The 25290-nt window shown below is 58.2% G+C and overlaps 1 protein-coding gene across 7 annotated transcripts in view; it reads left to right on the forward strand.

The window, feature by feature from the left end:
- The window catches only part of PLEKHG5 (pleckstrin homology and RhoGEF domain containing G5), a gene marked incomplete at its 3' end in the record, with an annotated part of 44506 nt that overhangs the window by 1360 nt on the left and 17856 nt on the right, over positions 1 to 25290 (forward strand). For 2 of the 7 annotated variants that reach the window (XM_081056580.1, XM_081056585.1), the window contains exons 2-3: positions 17125 to 17202; positions 18393 to 18469. In XM_081056580.1, the coding sequence (XP_080912706.1) occupies positions 17125 to 17202; positions 18393 to 18469 (155 nt within the window). Of the gene's footprint in view, positions 1 to 17124; positions 17203 to 17264; positions 17481 to 17685; positions 17914 to 18392; positions 18470 to 23559; positions 23729 to 25290 lie in introns of those variants that run through there. The other 5 variants (XM_081056581.1, XM_081056589.1, XM_081056584.1 and 2 more) reach the window with 5 other exon arrangements.

Below are 25290 nucleotides of genomic sequence, written 5' to 3' on the forward strand. Positions count from 1 at the left end.
CCACATGGATGGCAGAGAACGGCCACCTGTTTTGCTCCGGCTGACTGTGTCTTGAAGCCCCTTATTCATTTGACAAGCATGAATGTCAGAGTCACTCATTTAGTCACCAAAAATATTTCTTGAGCTCTTTTTTCAGGCATTGTACTAGGGGCTGGGAGATGATGGTGAACAAGATAAAGTCCCATCCTTCTAGAAGTTTCCTGACTAATGAGTGATAAGGGTGTGTAAAGAAATAGTTTGACAGGTGTTAAAATACAGTGATTGTGGGGTGATGAGCTCATACCTAAAAGATTCCTCTTAGAACACCAGTCTTAGAAATTTTCTGAAGAAGTGTCCTCATTGAAAGGATAAAATGAAATCAGTAGGGTTAAAAAATCGGGGTGGGAAAGTGGGGGAAGAGTGGGGTGTAGGAGTCAAAAGGCCGTTTCAGGAAGAAAGAATGACAGGAACTAGAAATAGCAATTTGTGCAGCATGACTGGGACGTCCAGGGGGACAACTGTGGGATGGGTGTGGGATGGGTGTATGGAAGGCGGAGCGGCTGGTAGAGCGTCTCACAGAATTCAGACTGCATCCTTGGGACGATGACGGTTGAAGCCTTTGCAGCAGGGTGGGAGCATTAACTGCCTTGCATTTTAGGAAAATCTTTATTGAGAGCAGTTTGGAAAGTGGATTCAGAAAGATGGAGGAGGAGAGCATGTCACATAAAAGGCCGAAGTGTCAGGAGGCGGTTGCCATCATGCAGGTGAAAGGTGGTCGGGCAAGCCCTTCATTAGTGTATAAACAAGTAAAAATATATACGTACATCTGTGCACTCTGGGTTCTGCTTATCCAAGTAACACAGTTTCATTATGAAAGGTTCAAGCAGTGCATAAATAATGCAGTATAAGGCCTCTGATTTTCTATTAGTTCCATGTGTATTTCAGATTTTTTTCTCTGAATATACACACAAATATACATACCTACATACCGTTGTTTCCCCCAAAATAAGACCTAACCGGAAAATAAGCCCTAGCATGATTTTTTAGGATGACATCCCGTGAACATAAGCCCTAATGTGTGTTTTGGAGCAAAAATTAATATAAGACCTGGTCTTATCTTCAGGGAAACACAGTATGTGTATATATGTAAAAATTTTTGAAATGGTGGAAAATACGCAATTTTGTAATCGCTGTTTTCATTTAATACTATATTCTGGCCATTTAAAAAACTACCAGTGCATAAAACTCTCTACCTCATTCTTTTTAATGGTTTTATGACGGGTGTGGATATCCCTTCCTTTTTAAACTCATCTTCTATGAGTGCACAAGTGGGGTTGCCAGTTTCCCACTCTTGTAAATGATGCCCCTGTGCCCTTGTGAAAAGGTGTCTCAGAATAGACTCCTGGGAGTGGACTTGCTGTCATCCGGAAAGCCGGGTATTCTCCCATCAGCGCGATATTTCGGCCCCCCCTGTGCAGTCTAGTCACCACCTTCCTTGAGCCTGTCCCTGACAGAAGAGGGTGGGTGGCTGGGCAGGTATCCCCTTCCATGGTCCCCAGGCGCTTCTCCTTTGTCCACTCCCATTACTGAAATGCTGTGGCTATTGGCCGAGGTGCTTGGGCAGCTGCAGCCTCTGACATCGTGCCTCTAGGACTCCCGAGGGTGGATGGCCTACAGGGCATGCCATGCGTAATTCTCTTTCTCGTTAGTGTTTCTTCTTCGAAGGTTCCTCTTATGTGGTCAGTTTTTAACAGCAAAGATGATGGAGACAAGCGACCTCGGTTGAATCAGAGCTCTCCTGCTTACTAGCCGTGTGACCTTAGGAAAATCCCTAGCTTCCTGAGGTTCCATTTCATTATCTTTAAAGAAGAGATGATATTAATAGCAGTGTGTTCCACTCAGAGTTATTTTGTGATCAGAAGAGGTTGTATTTGGGTTTGTGTCTCATAATTCCAGTATCTCAAGTTTTCTTGGGTATGTTTCTGTTGGTTTTCAATCGTGCGGTCTTATGTACTTGTGTGTCTAGTTATCTTAGTGTGTTGGACATTGTATTTTAAAAATTATTTGCAAGGAAAACTTGAGACGTAGGGAGATAGAAGATTTTCATGTGCTTCCGCTATATGCCTAGAGGTGCTACCACTCGGGGAAGACCTTAATTCAAATTCAAGTCTGAGGTTCCCAAGACTCGGAGCTTATTCCCCGAGCCCCATAGGGCCATTAAAAGGGAAGTGCAGTCTTCCATCGCTTCAGAACACATGAACCCTTTGAGGGCAAAACCACCTGAGTGTAACGCCCTACATCCTTCTCTTCTGCGTTTTGGCTGGTTTGACGTTTCTAAGATTAAAAAGCATTTTTTCTTCATTCATCTTTCCCGGCTGTACTTGCGGGAAGGGTAGTCTCATTTAGCTGATCCACCATTGAAGGACCTAAATGTCCAGAGCATGTAGCACGTTCGTTCTGCAGCCGGGGGTGTATCCGAAACAATGGTGTGTTTTGAACACCTGAGAAACGATCACTTCTGTGGGAGCAGCCTTTTAACAACTAAGTCAGATGACATCGCCCCTCTGTGAGAAACCTCCTGTGGCTCCCGTCTCACTCAGAATAAAAGCCAAAGTCCTCGCAGGCCCTTACGGGACCTCATGCCTGTCACCTCACCGCCTTCACATCCTCCCCTTGTTACCCTGCTCCAGCCACCCCGCCTTCCTTGAGGTTCTCTTGATATCAAACTCAACCAACTCATCCTGGTTTGAAAACTGCAAGTGTGGTGTCCTAGGAATCCTTTCAGTCGGGGGTGAACTGGAATGGTTGGTGACATTAGCTCAAACACAAAATAGGCCCCAGGGCCTTTGCACTTGCTGCATTCTCAGCCTGAGATGCTCTTCCCCAGATAATTGCATGGCTCGCTACCTCTCATCATTCCAGTCTCTACGCAAATTACCTTCCACAGAGAGTATCCAAACTAATGTGTATGTGCACGTGCACACACACAGTCACTCTCTGTCCATTACCTGCTTTGTTTTTCTTGAGATGCAAATGAATGGGACCCAGACAGGACCTTGAGGACCAGCATCTGCTACAAGGCCAAGACCCCAAGACCCAGCAGCTGCTCTGCCCAGAAAAGGCCTCAGTAGGCTGGGCCTGCATCCTGGGTTTGGGGGAAGGAGAGGTTCTTGGCCTCTGTGGGCCAACAGAGAGCTAAGGCCTGTCTGGTGCAGCCGGGGTCTTTGCTGGGGAGGTCCAAGGGGACGTAATGATAGTTTCCAACCATTGTGATTGGTGTTCCAACAGTGAGCTAGGTATTTTGAAATCCCAGCTGTGCTGGAAGTCTGGCCTGTCTCTTCTGTGGTCAGGAGCCTGGCCCAGAAGCCTTTGTTCCTTGGACAGACTTGGCCCTCAAGAATGCCCAGCCTCTCGGTCTGTCTGGCCAGGTTTAGAAGTCTGTAGTGGCCAGCGGCCGGCAGTGAGGTTGGAATGTGGCCATCAGGCCGCAGCCACAGACGGCAGTAGGGAAACAGGCCTGCATTTCCTCCCTTTCCCCCTCCCCAGCCTGACAGAGTGCCTGGGGTCTCAGCCCCTCCCAGGGGGTGGCCAGCTGTGACCCCAGGCTCAGCTTCCAGGCCAGGGGTCTTTCTTGGAGGCCAGTGAGCCCTACCACCTCTACCTTTGAGATGGGTAAGCCCAGCTGGACCAAGCCTTGAGGTATTCGAAAGTCAGCCTCAGCAAGACATAGTTGATCGTGAATTGATCCAAGTTGAAGTTCACAGGCATTCCCCTGGCACCTGCTCTGGGCCGGGCTAGGCCGGGGTCTGCATTCGGGGGAGAATGAAGCCAGTAATTGCCCTCATGGAGCTCCCAGTCTAGATGGAGCCGAGACTCCAGCATTCCAGTGTGTCACCTGCAACACAGCCAGGACACAGGGGTGGCCTTGCCCCGGTGTCTGGGGGACGGCCCCATTGATCCGCCAGGAGCAGTGACTGGTGGTGGGTCCCAAAGGATCCAAATGGCCGTGCCGGGGAGGATGGCAGGTTTTCAGTCAGAGCAGTGACTGCATTCTTGTGATTATAAGCCACTGGCCATGGAGCCCCAACCAGGAGAATCGAGCATCGCTGTTCCCCACACCCCCACACCCTCCGTGAGTGTGAGGCCGCTTTTCCCAATCGACTCATTTAATCCCCACAGCAACCCTTTGCGGTAGCCCTTCGAGGTAATACCCCACTGTATAGATGAGGGCACTGAGGCCCAGAGAGGCTAAACAGCTTGCCCAAGGCAACACAGCTAGCAGGAGCTGGAGCTGGGATCTGAACCCAGTTGCCAGGCTGCCTTTTAGAGAGCAACTTACAAAGGGCAAGAGTGAGGCAGGGGCCCAGGCAGGACAGTGGTGGCCTGGGCTGGAGTCGGGGCATTCTAGAGGCAGAGCTTAGAATGGCGTGGGCAGCAGGTCCATGGCAAGCCCGGCCCAGGCTGCTTGTCCCCAGTCTGTGGTGGGTAGATGGGTGGGTGACGATGGTCGGCCCTAACGCTGGACAGTGACTGGACCTCCCATCTCATCGCCACCTGGGTCTGAGGGGTCTGTTGTCTGGCTGCCCCCCTCACACTCTGGGGAGCCCACTTTTCTGAGGCCTGTGGCTAGTGGGCTTTAGGTCAGGGAGGTTTGTCCAAGACTAAAGGGCTCCCAGAGTCCTGAAGTAGGAGCGTGTCTGAGGAAGGGAGGAGCCCAGGACTCCAGTCCCCTGGGATGGGCTCACCTGAGCCCATGTGCTCAGCTCAGGGCTCTGAGCAGCTATGAGCAGGAAGGGCCACTGATGATCCTGGTGGCACGTGGAACTTAAAATATCTTGACTGTGGAGGGAGCAGCGGGTAGCAGGGAGGGTGGTGGGCAGACCGACGCAGCCCCTCCCCCACCTCCTGGCTGACTTGGCAGTCTCTAGTCCCCTGGCCTCAGCTTCCTGTGCTGTAAGATGGGGGTGATCGTAACAGTGACAGGGTCATTAGGCAAAGTAAAGGACATCCACCTCAGAGGCTCTTGGTCCAGGGCTTGGCGCACAGGGGGACTTGGCAATGGTAATGTCTCTACTGTGTGCCCTGCCAGAGCTGGACATAGAGGGCTGAGACAGGGTCCCTCTGCTTTTGAGGGGACAAGAGCAGCACAGGCTTTCCCTGCCCTGGCCGCAGGGGCTCAGCCCCTTCTGTGCTGGCACTCTCTCCCCAGGCTGTGGTGATGGGCCACACACATTCACACTGAGTGCTGGGGAAGCCCGGCTGTGGGGGAGCTTCAGAGCAGCAGCCTGCAGTGCCCACGCTGGGAACAGAGCAGAAACCCACTGCCAGGTCCTGCTGCCTCCGTCCTGCCTCCACGAGCTCCATCAGGGCCCTGCTGTGCGTGGACATCTCAGTCCCAGCCCCAGAGGCCCCAAGGGGTTGGAGAAAGGGCCGTGTGGAAAGTACAGGAGTGTGGGGGTCGCCTGTCAGCCCCCTCCTGCATGGTGAGTGCAGCCCACTCCGGTGGGCCATGGGCCACCGTCGCCATGGGCTGTGAATCGGTGTCTGGGGAGAAGTCCTCAGGCTGGGGCCTGGTTGAGGTTCAAGGTTCAGGCTGGCTCGAGGCCAGGTGGCTGTAGCCCAGATTTGCACCAGCACCTTCCAAATTAATGGACCCGAAGGCGGCTGAGGCTTCAGGCTCACGTGTCCAGTCTTTGGAATGCTTTACTCTGCAGGGGAGGCTCTGTGTCACCCCACTGTTCACCCCTCCTGCAGGTGCCAGTCCTGGGGGCACCGCCCACTGGCCAAGGGTTGGCCTCCACCCCACCCCATGCCCCCCACCAGGGGCCACCATGAGGCTGTGGTCCTGAAGGGTCCTTGGCTGGTACCCCAGGCAGGTGGGGGCAGATTCTTCTCATTATCGGGAGCTGGAGGTCTGGTGGGCGGGGGGTGGTCAGTGGGACACATCTCCTCTCAGGCTTGGCCAACTGGCAGATGCTAGAGAGCTGGAGGGCCGGGATGACTAGTGGCCGACCCCTCCAGGTTACGTAACAGGCCGCTGGCTGGCTGGCTGATCTCCTGCAGCCCGACCTGGGAGCACTTAGCACAGCCCAGCACATGAGGCAGCTTCTCACGCGAGCTGGGCGGCTGGCACTGAGCACAGTCTGGCAGCACCAGCTCTGTCCCCAGCCATCCCCCCACCCACATAGCTGGCACTCCTGGGCTGCCCTGGGGGTCCAGACAGGCCTCTCCAAACATCGGAAAGAGGAGGAAAGGATGGGGTCACTGCTCCTGGGGGTCTCAGGAGACCACAGAGGGTCATGGTAGACCTTGCCTGGGATGGGGTAGGGAGGGGCAGGCCCCTTGGCAGGCTGCAAGGACCCCCCAGGTCTTTATCCCCAGGGGCAAGCACCTGTTCTCTGCCAGGCTCCCTGCTTAGCCCCTGTGAAAAGGATCTCATGGAGGCAGCATTGTGTGCGGCTCTCTCCTTAACCTATTTCACAGACGTGGAATCGGGGGCTTCCAGAAGTGTCGTGCCTGAGGCTGTCCAGCAGTGAGGCCGAGCCAGGACCCTGAACCCTTAGGGAATGGCCCTCAGGATGCTGCAGGGCCCCGCAAGGGTGAGAAAGGGGTCAGCCAGGGTGAGTGAGGGGAAAGGGCGTCTGGGGGCTCAGGCAGGGCAGGTACCATCAGGGCCAAGGTCTCTGGAGGCCATGGCTTGCTGGAACACAGCCATGGGGGTTGATGGCTAGTTCAGGCCGCCCCCTCCTCTTCCCCTTTCATCCCTTTATTCAACAAGTGGCCTCTCAGGGCTCCTACTCCAGCCCTCATGGGGCACTTCCGCTCTCAAGGAAATAGCTGACATTTGCAGCGGCTTGGCCCCCGCTCCTTGTCCAAGGCTCTTGCCAGGCCCTGGGTGAGGCAGCCCCAGCCAATGGAGGCTTGGTGTTGGGGATGAGAGGCCAACCTCTGGGGTCTCCCTGCCCGGGGCCGAGGCTCCCAGCCCCAAGGGGCGTCCCAGAGGAGCCACAGCCATTGGCCTCCTTGCTCCCCTCAGATTGTCCCATCCAGAGGCCAGGAGATTTCGGGACGAGCGAGGACCTGGTGCTGTGGGAGGAGGGGCTTCTAGCTTGGACCACCCTGACTTACACGTGTCCATCAGGCTGCCCATCTGTACCCTTCAGTGACTGTGGCAGGGAGGCCAGGCTGTGTTGTCTCCAGCTTATGCTCTGCGAGCTCCATGTGGCCCTGGGCAAGTTACTCCCCGCTCCTTCGCCTCAGCTTCTGCACCCCTGTCATGGGGTGACAGCACCCACCTCATGGGGCTGACATGAGGATTAAAGGAGATAACGTGTGAGCTGAGCTCAGCACGGCCTCTGGCCCACGGAAGTGTAGCTGTCATCACTCTGCACCCACCTGGGGCTGGGGACACAGCCGCATGCAAGATAGCCATGTGCGCCCCAGCTGTCTCAGAGGTGCTACAGAACCCCCATGTCTGTGAGTCGCATTGCCAGCTGTGTAGTTTTGTGGTTCCCCCAGATCCAGTGAAGGCCAGGGTGTCCACTGCCTTTGCCACTGACCACCTCGGGGTGTTGGGGGCTGACATGACGCCCCGGAGCACTGGAGGGCCCTTTTACCAGCCTGGAGGGGCCTGCCCTGAAGCCGGGGAGTTGCCCATGCCCTTGTCTGCAGGGAGCAAGGAGGGGAGGCGGGGGCTGGGGGCCCTCTAGACTGGACAGAAGGAGTGTGGGCGCAGGGGAGCCAGAGGAGGACATCCAGGCAGCAGGACATCCAGGCAGCAGGACTGGCACGAGCAAAGGCAGGGAGGTGGGAAGCAGGAGGTACATTTGGGGACAGAGAGAACCCAGGGATGAGACCACATGGGCCTGGAGAGTGGGGAGGGAGGGGCACAGCCGGGCGTCATCCTTTGCAGCATGTAGGCCTTAGCGGAAGCTGCCCGAGTGGGGCCTCTGCAGGTGGGTGCATGCAGGGGGCAGGGCTCCTTGCCTTTACTCCAAAGCTGAGGGTAGGAAGAAATTTGCGCCCCCCAATGGGGCTGCGTTGGGGCTGGCTGTGCCGAAACCATAACCAAATGTGGCCCCTGCTGGGCCCCGATGCAGCGGGCTCTGGGCTGGGTGACTGCTCCCCGACTTTCCCCACTGGACAGTCCTGGCCTCCGCTGGGTGGGCACTGGGACTGGCCATGACTGTCGGGGAAGAATTGTCTCACTCCCCAAGCTCGGCCTGACACCCCCACACTGGCCACTTGCCCGTGAACACGAGCCAGCTCACCCCCAGCCTCCTGTGGGCTCAGGCCCAGGCCACGTGGGCGCCAGTGATCATGGACCAAGGGGCCAGCATTTGTCCGTCCCTGGCTCCACGCCAGAGGAGGAGGAGGGCAGGCAGGCATATGGTTTGAATTACTCCGCTGCCTCTTGGCACCTTAGCCCTCAACTAGGGGTGTGCAGGCTGCCTGGACAGCCACCCCGACCACCCTCCCACCCACCACAGCCCTGGGGGACTCCCCTGCCACCTGAAAGCAAAGACTTCTGCTGCCAGCTCCCCCTGCCTTGGCCTCGTGCCTGTCTATTGCCAGGCATTGTGTAGGTGGGGTGGCCGTCTCTGCTAGCTCCAGGCTACCTCGTCTGGGGCGCTGGCAGGCTGTGGGGGGTGGGTCGCAGCAGGGTCGGACAGAAGAGGCTCTGCAATATGGCGTTTCTCGATTTCCACCGGACCAACCCACTGCCCTCTGACCACCCAGCCTTCTCCCTCAGATGGCAGCTCAGGCCCCCAAGTTGGCTTTGAAGCGAGACACTCCTGGGTTCAAATCCATGTTCTGCTCCTTATTAGCTGAGCCCGTTTCCTCATTTGTGCCGTGGAGACAATCCTACCTCCGTGGGGAGAACCAAAAGGATTGGATAGGCACAGTTTTCCGGAATGCGAGGGCAGAGGTCTCTCCCCCGAGGGCAGCCGTAGGTTTTCGTTTTAATTTTCTAACTAGATAAGAATTTACAAGTTTTACAAGGCTTCGGAATAAATTGTCTGTTAACTTTCAGTCAATTTTCTGTATAACTGGTTTTAAAAATTCTTCTTATGGTTCTTTTGTAGGTAGCTTGCACGCCCCCAGCTCCTCCACCCCCAGCCTTTCTGGCCTCCCTGCCCCTACCCCAGCCCTCCGACCCCACTCTTGTGCCCACTGTGCAGGGGGCACTGGAGCTCTGTGATGTTGCCAGAGGCTCTTTGCCTGGGTTTGGCCTGCCCAGGGCTCCTTGCATGGCATTGCCGTTGGTGTGGGTGCACAGTTCAAAGAAGGAGGCAGGGCTGGGTAGGCAGCTTGGTGAAATGTGGCCAGCCCAGGGAGGAGAGAAGCTGTTGGTGAGAGCCCAGAGGGCAGACGCTGTGCCTCCCTGGCAGCCTGAGGGTAAGGCCTGGCCAGCAGCTCCTGCCCTCTGGCCTCTGCAAGCCTTTGCTCAGCAGAACTGGGAGACGTGCCTTAAGCTTCCTGGGGAGGGTGCCCAATCAGGCAGCTGAAAACAGCTCTGGGGGTCATCCCATGGCACCCCCCACGGGTGCTTCCACTCCTCATTGAGAAATCCTGCAGGGCCCAGCTAGAGCTGAGGGCTGGGGTCAGAGGTCAGGGTGGGGGGGGGCTGGAATTGCTCCTGGGGCAGCAAATTTTTCTCCTCTGAAAACTTATCTTAGCAAAGAGACCACGGAACAATCGCACTTTTTTCCGAGCCTCTGTCGTCCCCAGACGGCCAGCCCATCCCCTCGGTGGGGGCTCCAAGGGGGCCGGGAAGTCGAAATTTGTAAAATGTCTGTAGGAGGGGAAGAAAGGCGCTTTGTGTGGGGCCAGGGCCCTGGCCATTGGTCAGCTCCAGGGCCCCCAGCCGCTCCCAGAATGCTCCCCTCCCCTGGGAAGGCCGTGCTTGCCGGCCCAAGGCCAGCCCAGGGTCCCTGCAGCCCCTGCACCCACTGAATCCAGGCCTCAGGGACCTGGGGCCCTGGGGCTGCCCAGCCTCTGAGGGCAGGGGCCTGGCGGGGAGGCCTCCCTAGGCCTCAGCATGTTTCTCTACTGGAAGAAGCGGGGCACCTATGAGCTGGAGGCCCTGCCCAGTGACCTGGCTGAGCTGGAGCTGGGGGCCGTTGAGCGTTTCTCCTGGAGCTCCACCCTGGACATCATCGAGGACTTTGGGGGTAGGTGTGGGCCCACCTTCCCGGGAGGGCTGTCTGGAGGCTGCAACACCTGGTCTACCTGGCCACCTCCCTTTGGCCAGAGACTGTGCCCTGTGGCCGTATCACCAGGCACATGGTACTGTCAATCACTCACTCAGCAGCAATGCGGGGCCAGAGCTGCTCCTGAGGGCACTGCTGGTGGGGGAGGGGCCGGACACCAGGGCCCTGGGGGCCTCGGGGCAGCCAGGCTGACTTGTGGCAGGTCAGCTAGGGCTGGCGGTAGCAGTAGCCTGTCCTGGGCTTTAGGCCTGGACTCTGCCTCCAAGATTAGGGCCATGTGGTGGGACGAGTTCTTCTGGAATGTTCATGTTCAAGGACACGTGTCATTTCTCCCATTATCCCCACCGCAGATGAGGAAACAGCACAGAGAGATCAAGAACCTGGAAAGGCAGGACCGTGAGTGGGATCGCTGAGTCCCATGGCCTGTGTTTGAATGCCACCCTGGCCATTTCACAGACGTGAGATGCCAGGAAAGCCATGTAACTGGGGATAACGATGCCAGTGGCATTGTGGGGTGGCTGAGAGGACCGAGTGTGGTGACACACGTGGCACAAGCAGGGACACACGCTGTGCAGGCTGTTCTTATTGATGTCATTTCTTTGTAGCCCTACTAATAAGTGGCCTGGAGACTAATTCTGTCAGGACCCTTCGGGGCCAGTGACAGAAGCCAGGTCGGCAGGGTGCGGGGCCCCAGGCCTTAGTTTTCTCCTCCTCTGCTCACCTCATATCAGGCCCCAGGCTCCAAGGAGCAGGAGCCCTTCCCGGTGCAGCTTCTCCATCCTGGCGTGGCCCTTCCCTGACACTTCCCTGTGGCCAGAGGGGATGGAAAGTGATGGCTGGGTTTGGGGTCCACCGTGGAATGGGACCACATGGGGCATGGGTTCCACAAAGCACGGTGAGAAATGCTGCTCCCAGAAGGGACAATGACAGGTGTCTCTTATGTGACAAGCCTCCTCCTGTTTCCTGTCCCACTGGCTGTAGTGGATGGGGGAATGTGGCTGCTTGGAGGGGCGGTGGGCATAGTGCCCACCTGGGCCCCAGGAGCACTGGGCACCTTCAGAGGTGGGAGGGCAGGACTGTGTGAGGGAGAGGCCATGACGCTGGCCAGGGTGGTGCAGGGGAGGCTGGGGGATGGCACAGGGGTAGGCAGGCGTGGTAGCAGGCCAGCCTGTGGGGAAGCACCATTCTGGAGGCAGAGGATGGGTTAGGGGGAGTGTGCCTGTGGGGCAGGCCGTGGGGGTCCTGTGTGCTTGTACTGCTTCACCTGGCAGGCTTCTGTCTACGTGAGGCAGGCAAGGTGGCCGAGGTCCCCACAGTGCCAGAGATTTACCTGAGGTCTTTTAACCAGTCCCACCCCAAATCAGACTGTGAACCCTGGTCTCCCAGGGCGCTCCAGCTATTCCCTTCATCTCTGTCATCGGGAGGAGCCCAAGCTTTGCTCTTGCTGGGCCCTCTGCCTGGGGTGTCCTCACCACTCAGCGCAGCTCTGGAGCGACTTTTGTGAAGCCCACCCATCCCCCTGCCTTCCCCAGGCAGGACAGTCCCTGCCCCCTCGGGGGCTCCACAACCCACAGCAGTGACCGTCTGCTTCCAGCTCTGTGTCCCCGAAGCCAACATTTAGAGGAGACTTGCCCGATACCAAGCCTATTGAAAGCCTTGGCTCCTGGCCTCTCCGTGCCCCACCCTTTGAGACAGGGACAATTCTCGGTGTCCCCTTTACTCTGAAGGGAAAGCCAGAGTGGTTGTGAGCAGTGGCGCCGATACACAACTCCGGCCCTCAGCCTCAGGACACAGAACAAGGCCCTGCTCACCTGTGTGTCCCCGTGCTCGCGCTACCCCGGCTAGGAGAGAGGCCCCACCACAGAGTGGGTGGGTCACAGCACGTGAGCAGACCTGGGGGTGAGCTCAGGCAGGCTGGGTGGGTGAGTTGGGCACACAGCTGTCTGTGTGGGTTTTGTCCTCTGCAGCCAGCCGGTTCCTGGCCTGGGCCCATCAAGGGTGGGTGGTGAGCCCTGGTGCCAGCCCAACCCCGTGATGGGGGTGGGGCTCGTGCCCAGAGCGTGACTGTCCTGAATCGGAATCTCAAACCCGTTTCTGGAGTCCAACTCCTGTTCCTCCCTTGACCACTCTCAGTTCCTCTGAGGAGCCTTGGCAGGAAGCCTGTGGTGGGCAAATGGGCAGGTGCCCATGACAGCCTCAACCAGAGAAAGTGGCCAGCTGGCTCCAGGCCTGCAGGCAGGAACTGTGTGGACAGTTTCTCTGGCCCCAGGAAGGAATTCTGAATGTGTCCTCCCACTCTTCTTAGTGCGCCTGACGGCTGTGGGTGGGCAGGGCAGGTGTTGGGAGGTCCAGGCCTCAGTGGACAATGCCAGTGGTGGTTCTGGTCTGCAGCAGGGACAGAGTCAGAGGCCGTGGTCCATGCTCCTTTCTCCCCACCTGACAGTCCTACCCCAAGATGCCCCATGGGCCTTTGGGAAGGGGACCACATTTCTTTCCCAGACCACCTGTGATGCTCTGAGCAGTGTCCAGGGTAGGGACGGGTGGGTGGTTCCTGGGGCCAGCCATTAGCCCAGAACATGTCCCTCTGGCTCTTGGCCAGGTATGGGCCAAACTGCCCTTCCGCAGGCTGCCCTGGTGAGGGGCCCAGCCCTCGCACAGCCTGCAGCAGCTGCCCAAGCATGGACGCGCTCCCAGGAGGGCGAGGTTGGTGTAGGAGGGGACATTTAAGGCCCCAGATGCTTCCTGGGACTGGCAGCCTTTGCATGGCCAGGCTGGGCGTTGGGAGATGGTGGGCAGGGAGCTCTGCCTTCTTCGGGCAAAAGGGTTCATTGGAGGTGGACTCACAGGTGAGAGGATCCCTGAGGAATGACAACAAGGGTGGTTTCTTCTACGTTTGTGTCAGCCTGGGGCCAGCTGGGAAAGGAGGCACTTATGTAGCAATAAGGGGATCATTTCATGCGTGCCAAGCTCCTAACTATGCCAGGCTCTTGGAGGCACTGTGGGGGCAGTGTAGCCTCATGGTTAGGAGCACAGACGTGGAGCCTTATGGACCTGGGATCAAGTCCCAGCCTCATTGCTCGCTGGCGGCACGATCTTGGGCAAGGTGTTCAACCCTCTAAGCCTCAGTTTTCTCTTCTGTGAAGTGGGACAGTGATTACACCTCCATCTCACCCGTTGTTTAGAGCAGTACTATCCAATAGATAGGCTCATGTATTCGTCAAAATAGATTGCGTCATTTAAAATTCTCTAGTAACCACATTAAAAAACAACAAGCAGGTGAAATTAATTTTAATAATGTATTTTATTTAACTCAATGTATAATCCCACACATTACCATTTTGACATGCAGTCTATGCAAAGAGTCATCGATGAGATTTTACGTTCGGTGCTTTTTTCTTGTTTCTGCCCTAAGTCTTATAAGTCAGTGTGTGTACAGCCCTCTCCATCTGGACTGGCCTCACTGCGTGTGCTCAGTAGCGACAGTGGCCCGTGGCGTCCATTTGGGATTGGATGACGTTGCAGAGGGTCAGGCTGTGAAATGAGACCGCGTATGGAGAACCCGTGTGAGGCAGAGCTATGGCACCGGCAGTGTTCCGGGAGCAACCTGGTGGGGAAGACAGGCGAAAAGTAATAGGTCAATTCAAGGGTCCCTCCCAGGACAGTGGGATCAAGATGGCGGGAGGGGAGAGAGATCCATCCGGGTATGTTGGGATAGATGGGCCTTGCTGAGTTTGCTGCATTTGACTTGGGCCTTGGAGAGCTGGCAGGATGTCAGTGGATGGCAATATGGAGGAGGTGGCAGGCGTCGGGGGGACAGAGCCAGGAAGGGCTGGCCGATGTCAGAAGTTGAGTTCCCTCCCGGGGACGCGGTGGGTAACCGGGTAAGGGGGCTGGTGTGAGGCGATCGGGCATGATGGGGACCGTGGAGAATGGAAGGGTGTGTGCCAGGGTAAGGCAGACACAGCTGAGAAACTAGAGCCATCAGGAATATGGCTCCAGAGCTGCCAGTCTCTTCTGGTTTATCCAGAGAAGCCAGAAATCTGGATTTTTATGTGAAATCTGACTTTTCAAAGTTGGCAATTGATTCAGATTCTTTTGAAGCATTGTGCTCAGCCAAACCAAACATGTCTGCAGGCCGGCTTCTGCCCAGGCGCCCTGTCGGCCAGTTGTGGTAGAGATCATGTGGGGGGAGAGGCACAAGCATCCTGTGACTAAGATAGAGGCTGGGGGGAGAGCTGGCGTGGGGCTTGTCTGCCTGGCGGGGCAGCCCTGGCTTTCCCCAGACGGTGGGAGCTGAGGAACCAGGAGGACAGCTGCGCTGTTGCAGACCCAGGGAGACAGCCTCTGGCACCCTGGAGGTGGTGGCAAGTTCAGGGTCGCAGGTCTGCCTGGGGTCTGGCCGAGGCCGAGCAGCCAGACACTGGCTTAGGTTGACTCAAGTCAGAGTGGGTGGGGACCTTGGGCAGAGCTAGGGCAGGTACAGAGCCACCTTCTCCCCTCCCTCTTTGCTCTAGGGCCCTCTGCACTGACCAGTTGCTTCTGTGGGTCCCCTCGTTCTTGTTCCCCAACCATCCCGAGGCTCTGTACCCACTCAGACTGCCTTTCCATGATTTCAGTGCTCCAGGGCCCAGTAGGAGTTGCCAATCTCAATTCAAGTTCTGAAGAGAGCAAATCTAATGTGCCACCTCTGACCAAATCAACTATGCCTAGGGTATGTCATCACGTGGTACAACATGTCCCCCTAACCAGCCTTTCTGCAGGGCTGTAGTTGGGCAGCTTGCCTAGAGGGGAGCTCGTGGCAGGCCTGTGGTGGGAGACGTCCCCAGTCTCCAGAGGCCTCTCTCCGGGCATTGAGAGCTGCCAGGGTCCTCACCAATTTTCCTGTATTTGGAGTCTCTGGAAAGCACACCTATGGGACCCAGGAGGTTGCTGCTTTAGCACAGAGTGCACAGAAAGCTAGGTGCCAGGGGAGCTGGCACCAAGAGGTCCAGAGAGGGGTGTCTAAAGAGCAGACTGAGTACCTTGAGGGAGCTGTAACTCAGGGTTAGAGGGCAGAGAGGTTAGCCAGGTAGAACCCCCATGCTGGAAGAACCCCCAGAACCCACACACCAATAACCTCATGGTGGCTGGCCCTGCAGCAGTTGTGGCCTGGAGCAGTCATGGCGGGACCTAGAGAGTGGGAAGGCAGTTCCAGAATCCCCTGCTGGAGGAAGGAGCCCAGAGCCTGCAGAATGAAGAGCCAGAACCCAGAAGTCTTGGGAGCATTAGGACCTGACCCTGGGCCCAGAGCTGAGAGAACCCAGAGACCTAGAGAAAACAGCATCAGACCTTGTCTGGTTGAGTGTGAGAAGCCCCTGGCAGGGTGCATGGGAACCCCCTAAAGCTGGCTGAGAGCCCAGGACCCTGTGGAAACCCAGATGGCAGAGGGGGCTGCTGGGGTTGTGGTGGAGAGCCCTGCCACACACTCCAGCCTCAGTCAGCAGGGCTGGGGCAGGGCCAGCAGGACTGCTGACCCCAGGGACCCTGGAGGGTCCCCATCAGGCCATCTCCCCCCTCAGCTGCCCCTGCTTCCAGGCTACAGGCAGGACAGATGCCTCTGGACAGCGAGGAAGCCGAGATTCCAAGAGGGAACTCAGAACTGTGCTATTCTGTGAACTGACTGAGGCTGGACCCGCCTGAGGGGCCTCAGAATGACGTCAGAGCCCCCAGGTTCCCACTGCACACAGAGGAGGCTGAAGGACACTGTGCCATTCATTGCTCCCTCTCAGCCCAGAAGCCTCAGGACACCTTGGGAGCCCTCTGGGCAGAGGCTCCCAGACTCAGCTTCCTCGCCAGGAGCCCCTCCCCGCTGTGCTGCAGATATACTACCCTGCAAAGGGCCGCGCTGCTTGCCAGGCCCCACAGTGAGCTCCCCAAGGATTGACAGGGTACTGACGTGCGTCCAGTGCCTCGGCCCAGGCTTGATACCTGGTGGGCCTTCAGGGGACCCTGGGTGTGTGTTTGCTGAGGGAATCCAGAGAGCCAGAAGGCCTAGGGCCCACCACAGTTCCCTCTGCCAAGACTCCTTGAGGACAGGGACTGGGTTCTGGTCACCTGTGACACGCCAGAGCCAGCCTGTAAGGGATCAGTGCAGGAAAACAGGCATTCTACTCTGGCTGAGAGGCCGTGGGGAAGGGGCTGGGGAGTCTCTGGGAGAGGGATCCAGGCCCCGCTGCACACTGGATCTTCCATACCTGGGTCTCATAGACACAGTATCTCCAGCACCAACCGTCAGGTGAAATGGGGTCTAGGCGGGCTCAGGAGACCTCTGCCCCTTGGGGAAGTCTTGGTCATCTCCCCAGGTTCTGTTTCTGTAATGCAAATTGTCTTGCGACCATTAAAATGCTGTCCTAGTACGATGGTACTGATGGAAAATACAAGACCAAGCAGAACTAATCTATGCAGTTACAAGTCAGGACCCCCCACGCTTGTGGGGAGTGGCTGGCAGTCCCCAAGGGGGGCATTTCAGCAGGGGGACTGGAGATGCCCTGCTTCTCCATCTGAGTGCTGGTTGTGTTGTGAAAATACGTTTTATGAACTGTGGACTCATGATAGCTGCACTTTTCTGTACTTATTTATACTTCCATAAAGTGTTAAAAATGCTAACCAACACAGAAATGACAACACAACAGCAGCCACCTAGCCCTCGCCTATGAATAGAGCCCTTACCCCCACCCACGACAGCCTTTCGAAATTGGGGGGCGAGGGATCTGCTAAGGGTGGGCGATGGAAGGCGCGGGGAGCTGTCCTAACCTGCATTTCCACTTAGATGGCACCATTTGGACCAGGAGAAACAGCAAAGTTGTCTAAAATGTCTTCATTCCCACTTTCCAGGAGGTTGAGAAAACGTCTCCTACCACATCAAAAACAGAGGTGTTTGTCTCCATTTAAGGTGGCTGGGAGGCCGAGGGAGTTAGAGCGAAGGGACAGCCTTTGGTCACACCCGCGACATTTGCGGGGGAGCGTCGAGGTAGGGGGTCGCGCGTTCCCAGCAGGCGCCCGGTGGGGGGTGGGGCGGGGCGCCGGCAGCGAAGTCCGGCCCCCCGCAGGCGGGGCCACGCGTGGTCCTGCTCCTCCCGCCGCCCACCTGCCCCGCCCCGCCTCCCGCCGCCGAGGGTCTCGCGGCTGTCGCGCTCAGGCCTCTCCCCGCGCCCCTGGCCTCCCCCGCCGCCGTCGTGTTCCCCCGGGCGGGCCCACGGCGCCCCCCACGCTACCCGCGTACCCGGCCGCCCGGCGCCTCCTCCATGGGTGAGTGCGGGGGTTGGGGGGGGAGCCCGGCCGGACCCCGTCAAGCAAGGCCCACCGGCCCGGGCCGGGGCCGCCTGGGTGCCAGCTCGGGGAAGGGGCGGGCTGGGGGGCTAGGGGGGGCGCCGCGGGCGGGCCGGGGAGCGGAGAGCACAGAGCCCGCTCCTTCTCCTCCCTGGAGGGGGCTCGGTCCTTCCTCTCCTCTGGGGAAGGCCTGACCGAAGTGGGAGGTGGACGCGGGCCGCAGAATCAGGGCGGCGGGGGTCCAAACTCTGCCCCCAAGTTGGGGCCGGCAGCAATAGCACCCCTTCCCCGGCCCTGCATGCTGGCTGGGGCGGACAGCCTCTTTGCCCCTTCCCTGCCCCCTCCGCTGTTGCACCCCAGAAAGAGAGGCAGCTTGGAGCGGGTCAAATTCTGGGTCAAAAATGGACAGAGGGTAAGAGGGACCACCTTGGCCTTTGAGGGGCGTTCATACAGAGGGGCAGTGATGTGTAGGGCAGGGAGACGAGGGATCTTGGACCTCTGGAGTCCCCCTGTTCCCAGCACTCCTGCAGGGTCCCCCAGGAATCAGGGGCCCGACAAGGTCACTGAGCTACCCACCCCCCAGACTTGTGGGACCGAGGAAAGGGAGCAGCTTATTTCCAAAGACGTTTTCTCCCCGTGGAATCTGGACAATTTCCCTGGGGAACAGCAACAAGAAAAGGGCTCTGCAAACAGATTCCCGTGCAGATAAGTTGGCATTTAAAAGAGAAAGGGACACTGACCTCCTTTGAAGGGAGGTTTGAGGAGCCGGCCCCACCCATCCTCTGGTGGGGAGGCTACTGGGGCCCTGGGGGAGGCTGGGTGCCCCTGCCTGGGGCGCACCCTTCCCTAGGCCCCACCCAACTGATAACCTTCTGCTCCTCTCCCCTGCAGACGACGGGAGCCTGGCCGAGGAGAAGGGACTCCGCTGTCAGAACCCTGACTGCATGGACAAGGGGCGGGCAGCCAAGGTAGGGACCTGAGGGCTCCGGGGTCTAACCGCCCTCTCTATCAAGGCAGGATATCCACAGGCCCCGGCAAAGGCTCAGCAGTGCCATCTGGGTTCAGGGGTAGATAGGGCCCCTGGGTGGCTCGTTTCGGAGGCAGAGGGTCAGCCCTTGGCACTGTCTGGAGCAGCAAAGTGGGGGGACCTCTGCAAAGGTAGGGGATGCAGGGATGTTCCAAAGCCCTCTTCTGCACTGCAGTCCTTGCAACAGCCCTGAGGTGACAAGTGGCCCCATGTTATGGATGAGGAAGCTGAGACAAGGGAAAGGGCCTCCCACAAGGTTCTGTTCCAGGGCCAGCCGGTACCCTTCCTCCGACACCAGGCCTGGGCATGGATCGGGGACACTTTGGGTCTTTCGCACAGTGATTGTGGCCCTGGTGCTGACAAACATTCTGGAGTGCTAGGGCTTGGGAGCTGGGAATGAGGCAGAACAAGAGGAATAATGATCAATGGCGACACGGCACTTCTGCTTGTGACGCGCGGGCTGCGGGCTTCGTGCCACGCACCTTCTGTGCCTTATGCGCTGCTTGGGGGGGCTCTGCTGGGAAGGCATCATTGCCCTGTTTTCCTGGTGAAGATACCAAGGTTGAGAGAGTTCCTGTGACTTGGCTGAGGCCCCACACAGCTCACGAGAGAGCGAGGCAGGGTTTGAACCCTTGTTCAGCTCCTCCCAGCACACATTTGAGGACAATGGTAAGAACTGCCACAACCTTCTGTGTCAGGCTCAGGCTCTGAGGACTCAGTGTCTCCTCCTTCTGGCCTTCTGAGATCTATCAATATTCCCATTTATAGATGGGGAAACTGAGGTTCAGAGAGGTCGTGGCTCACCCAGGGACATATCACTAGGATATGGTGAAGGTGGAATTTGAACCCAGAGCCCAGATCTGTATACTACCACAGCCTGTGTTCCTCACACTGTGTAGCTCAGCCCTGCCAGCTGCGGATTAAAAATGCATCCCACCCATCCTCAGCTCCCCCTACCATCCTCCTCCGCCCAGACACAGGCATATATTCTGCACAGGAAGACCACAGTTAGAAGGAACAGTTAGAGGGAACATGGAGGACTGTTCTGGGGGTGGGGAGAGAAGGGGGAGGCTTCCAGTTGCCGTGGTCACCGGGCAAGGGGGTGGCTGTGATTCAGACACAATCTGCTGGCACGGATGGTGCCTGGCATTGGGGCTCTGGTTTGGCTGGTTGCCTCTCCCCCAGATAGGGGCTCCTGGCAACAACTGACCTCATTACCCCCACTATACAACCTGCCAGGGGCCTGCAAATCTTCGGGGCCTCTGCCTGATCCTGAGGGGTGGCAAAGGGGGGCCAGGCCACACTGTCCCAGTGGCTCCTGTGGGCAGCTAGCTGCTCCTGAGGCAGGCCCCCAAGCTGCTGCCGGCAGGGGCAGGAGTGGGAGGGCCTGGCCTGTGCAGAGGTGAGGCCTGTGGGGTGAGAACTGGTTTCAGAGCAAGCGTAGGTCCTCTGCAGCCCCCAGGTCCCACCTCTAGCCCTGGCCTGTCTGGCTGACAGTGGTATCAGCAGCCAGACTGTTGCTCAGCCTGCGAGGGGAGAGCCCAGGCACCGTCACTGGCAGCGCCCACTTGGGAATGGCACAGAGTCCCTTCAGTTACGGGGATACCTGAGTGCTCAGAGGTAGGACGGCTGGTCAGGGAGGACATCCTGGAGAAGGTCGCCTCTGGTGGAAGTGAAAACTTGGGTAGGCAGAGCAGAAGGTGAGGGTGGTCCAGGAAGGGGGAACTGCCATAGGCAGGAGTGTAGAGGCAGGAAAGAAGGCGTGGGAGGCAGGTCTTGCCAAGGGGATGAGCTGGCTGGAGGAGAGGGTGAGAGAAGGTGAATGACACCCGGGTTTGGCGAGAAAGCGGAACAAAGAATATCCTTATTGTTGATGATGACAGCCACCACCGATCGAACACACTTATGTGCCTGGTGAGGGGCTAAGCCCTCACTGAACCCTCTTGAGAACCTCAGGAGAAAAGCATTATCATTCCTACATGACATGTAAGGAAACTGAAGCTCAGAGAGGGGAAAGGCCTTGCCCACAACACACAGCGTAACTGGCAAAGCTTGCCTAGAGTGAGATCAAGAGCCTTGTTCTTCATCTCCTCTCCAGCCGTTCTAGGAACGGCTAGCAGGACGTGTTAGCTTTCTGAAGGACATGCCGTTAGTCATTCATTCACCGAATCAGCTTTAAGCATCTGCCATGGCAGGCCCAGTTCTAGACCCTGGTGATGTCCAGGAAACAAAGGTCTTGCCTTCCTGGAGCTGACAATCTTGCCCGGCTGGGAGGAGGAGGGAAGTGAGGACTTGGCTTTGCCAAACTGGCCCCCAGGCTTCCCTGGGGTAGGGCCATTTATCAACAGGGCTGGACCCTTCCACTTCTGGGCCCACCCTTGAGGTTTTTTTTGAACCTCTCCTGGGCACTGGGTGCTTCTGAGATGAATCAGCCACCCCACCCCTACCTCCTGCCCCTGGAATTCAGACTAGGGGTGGGGGTGGTAACCAGGACAGGCTTCCTGGAGGAGATCACTGGCATCCTGAGGAACGAGGTATTGAGAAGAAAGAAAGCTGAGTGAGCAGGGAGGGCCTGGAGGATGGGGAGAGGGAGGCAGAGCTAGATGGGGAGCACCCAGTCAAGTGAGGACTCTCGGCTGTCTGCCTCAGAGACCCCAAGATGAAGAAGTGTAGGGGAGCCCACCTGGGAGCTCCAGGGGCAAAGCCCAACCCTTTCCAGCTGCATGACCCTGGGCAAGTCACTACACCTCTCTGAGCCTCAGTTTCCTCATCTGGATGAGATTAAAAGAGGGCTTGTATGCGAATGCTTGGCACAGACTGGCACAAACACCTAGAGGTGTTCAAGAGAATGCTAGCTGTGACCACATGTTCATCCACCGTGAAGAGGAGAGAAAGCCCCAGGCTTTGGGCGCACCCTCTTCCCCTCTGTGAGATCTGAGACCACCCAGGGTTCCATCCCAGACCCCAGCCAACCCCGCCCAGCAGACACATGTTTATGGTACATCTGTCCTGTTTCCAGGGCACATGGAGCTCTTGGAGTCTGTGGGGAAGTGTTCGTTCCCTCCCTCAGGAGGGTCCGAGATGATGTCGAGGGAGTCCCTGCCCTCCTGCTAGGGAACCACCAGCCAGATTGTGTCTGGGCCCCGTTGAGCTGGGCGCTCTGGTCAGTCTGTTCCAGGCCCCCTAGGTCACAAGGGGACATGGACCCTAAGGGCCACCACTGTGCTACCACATTTGAGGGGACAGAAGTCTCGGGGTATTTATCCTGGAGATGGGCCTCTCAGGGCATCATCCACAAAGGTAATGGTTCTAGCAACCATTTACTGAGCACCTGCTGTGCGCCAGGTCCGGCTTTAGTGCTTCACCCCAGGGGCCTCAGCTAGTCCTCACACCCCCGCTTTGCAGTAGAGACCACCCCGTCTCCATTTGAGAGACAGGACACTGAGAAGCAGGGAGGTGAAATGACTTGCCAAGGCAGGTCAAACCAGGTCTGTCTGTCCTGAAGGCCTCCCAGATCTAAGGAGCTGTCAAGAGGAAAGGAACTTTTTCTGCATGGCTCCCAATGGCACTGGCAGGGAAGTGAGTTTGGGTTCAGTATGGGCAAGAATTTGTACCAGCTGAAGCTGCTCCCTGATCTGTAGGTAGTGAGCACCCCTTGCCTAGGAGTATTCAAGCAGAGAGAGTGGAGGTTGGCTTTGCTGACTTCAGAGTTCCCTTTCAGTTCCCTTTTAACAATGGCTGTGAGGTGGCAGGGATGCGTGTGTGTGTGTGTGTGTGTGTGTGTCTAGGGGAGGCGTACTCAAATGAAGACCAGAGGACACCAGGCAGAGGAAGGGGTGGATCTGAGATCCCTGTGGAGGAAGAATGGGCAGGATGTAGTGAATAATGGGAAAGGGAGTCACCTATTCTCCTGGGCTATGCTCTGAGAAGAGGTGGGAGGCCAGGGTTCCCTCGAGAAGGGCCAGATTCTGGGGACCTCAGGAGGTTACTGGTCTTTTTAGATGCTGGTCCGCTGTAGACAGGTGGCAGTCCAGTCTGCAGCTGGAGAAAGGGGCAGGACCAGAGAAGCTATGCAAGTGCAACTCGGATTTTGACTAAGTAGTTGTGGGGGAGCGGCGGGGGTGTATGTGTGAAGGCCTGGGGTGCCTGGCCCAAGAGGCAGAGACAGAGTTCGCAGCACATGTGACCTGGCCAGGATGGGCTGCCCTGGTGTGAACCCAGACCCAAGGAGGGCAGTACCTGCTAGGAGGGGTTCCCGTGGCCTGGAGGCCTGGGCCTGGTGTGGGACCTGAGGCTGGTGGTCTAGAATTGGGAAAGTGCAGGTGGGCCTGAACCGAGGTCCCCGAGGTCTGTGGCCCAAGATGTAGCAGAGGTCACCACACTCACCTCAAGGGAAAAGGGCTGTGTGCTTGGGGTCATGTTGCCTGCCTCCTCCCTGGGACCCCTGTGTCCTCACATTCTCCCTGCACCCCTCAGTTCCTAGCTCTAATCTCCAGCTGCTGGGAGAGGGAAGCTGGGAGCCACCAAAGAGTGGAAAGGCCCCCCTTTTCAGCCATGCCATGCATGAGCCAGGGAAAACAAGGGGGACCCAGAGACAGGCGGACCCATTCCTCAGGCACCGTGGAGGCGCGGTTCAGAATCCAGCCGCTTACAATGGAGCGGAAGCGAGCCTGGCTTGGGGACCCTCCGCCCGCACCCCCGGTGCCCCCCTCGCCGGCCACGGAAGCTTCCCGCCGCGGGGCCTCGCCGAGGGCTGGCGAGCTCCTGTCTTCAAGCCCAGGTTAAAGACTAGGGACTTTGAACTTTCCGGAGATCTGTAAAGGGCCAGCCCCCTCGGGGACAGTGATGACCACCTCCCCCCTTTCCCCGCCGCCCGGACCCTACATTACACCCCTCCTCCCCGCAGCGCCGGCCGGGCTTCCTGCCACACGCGGGGCAGCTGGATCTGCCCCCGGCCCTTCCCGGAAACCCGGCGCTCCCCCAGCCCAGCCTGGCGCACGGATGGTACGTCCCAGCCGCCCAGGTGGTAGCGCCCGCGCGGGCCTACCGTAATTCCCCTACGCCCGGCGCCCCAGCGGGCGCAGATCCACGGAGCCCGCCCGGCCCGGCGGCTTCGGGCCCCCGCGCCCAGCGCGCCCCTCGGGGCTTTGGCAGTCTTGGCCCCAGCCCCAGCCACAAGGGAGGAGACCCCTGTCCCTAGGTGAGTCTCCCGGGGAACCTGGGGTTCGGACAGGGCTGGAGTCCGGACGGGGGTGGGTCTGGGCGCTAAGACTCCCCCTAAATTAATGGACGGACCCGGAGTAGAAAGTCCCACGCAATCCCAGGCCCGCGAGTGGGTATGGACGGGTGCCAGTGGCTTTACCTCCATTTACTTGAGTGTGGAATGGCCCAAGCGCCCGTCCCCGGCCCAGTGACTCTAGGGGACAGTCGGCTCCGAGACACGGCTGTGAGGAGCCCTGCTGTGAGGTTTGTTGCCTGGAAGGAACTTGGCGCGGGGTGGTTAGGAGGCTTCGGGGACCCTGCCCCATCTGAGCGTCCGAGAGTCCGTCCCAGGCCGAAAGTCGTCTTGAGGCCGGCAGGGGGCGCGATAGTCTGTGCCTCAGGCAGTGGAGGGGGGAGACGGGAGGGGAGAGATGGGAGGGGAGAGGCGGAGCACCGAGGAACCCGGGAGAGGAGGCCCTGGCCTTGATCAAAGGCGAGGAAATGGAGACGGGGGCCCAGGGTTCTCCATGTTCTCCAGTAACATTCCCCAGGTTTGGGGAGTGGGGGCTCTAGACAAATTTTACTGTTCCTCCGCCCCTTGGCCAGGGTCCAGGCACACATTAGGACCCAGCAGCCACCCCTAGATAGAAAATAATACAGAACTGGCCAGTGCCCCCTTTGCACAGGTGGCTAAGGGCAGAGGTAGGTGGGCCCTAGAAGCAGGTGTTTTGCAGGCTGGGCACACGTCCTCTCCCCCATTCCCTCCCTAGGAGGGTTCTATCTGGTGCTGGAGAAAGATGCGCCAGGAAAAGATGCTGTCTGCAATGCTGGGGTCCTGGGCTCCAGGATCAGACACATTTGTATAGGGACAGGGCAGGAGAAGGTCATGGACCACAGCCTCTCCCTCTCTCCCCAGCACTGGGTCCCAGCCAGACTGCTCCCTGGGGAGGAAGGGCCTTGCTGGTGTCTGGGGCCTGTGCAGTGGGGCTGGCCTGTGGACAGCTTCTCTATATCCCTGCTATCTGCCCAGGACAGGGCTGTAGGACAGCCTCTGCATCCAGGTGGGCCCCAGAACCCAAAGGACAAGGGGTGAGGCTCAGGCCTAGGGGAAGGGAGGAGCTGGGTGGGCCGGTGGGAAGGAGAGCAGCCTGGCAGAACTGGCCCGGCCCTGGCCAACCTGCCCACGCATGCAGCCTCCACCCCTGGATTTCCAAGGTGCCAGATGGGGCCTTGGGGCCTGTAGGCTCCCAGGGGAATTTAGCCCAGGTGGGAAGCCCTTGGCCAGGGGTGTCTCTCTGGCTAGGGAGCCCTAACTCCTGACTCCAGGCCTGTTTGCTGTGGGCAGAGCATGGAGCTGGTCCCAGACCTTGCCCCAGACCTGCTGTCTCTCCTAGACCGGGAGCTCCTTCTCCCACCACAAACCAGGAGGGGGCTCTAACCATTTTGGGGGTGGGGGTGCCCCCAGGCCTCTGCTTTTCTGGGGCTGGAGAGGTGGTGGTGGTGGGAACGAGAGGGGGACTCCTGCCTTGGAGACTCCATTATTCATCAGCCCCAGCCTCT

This window comes from Rhinolophus hipposideros (assembly GCF_964194185.1).
Source record: "Rhinolophus hipposideros genome assembly, chromosome: 8".
Lineage (NCBI taxonomy): Eukaryota > Metazoa > Chordata > Mammalia > Chiroptera > Rhinolophidae > Rhinolophus > Rhinolophus hipposideros.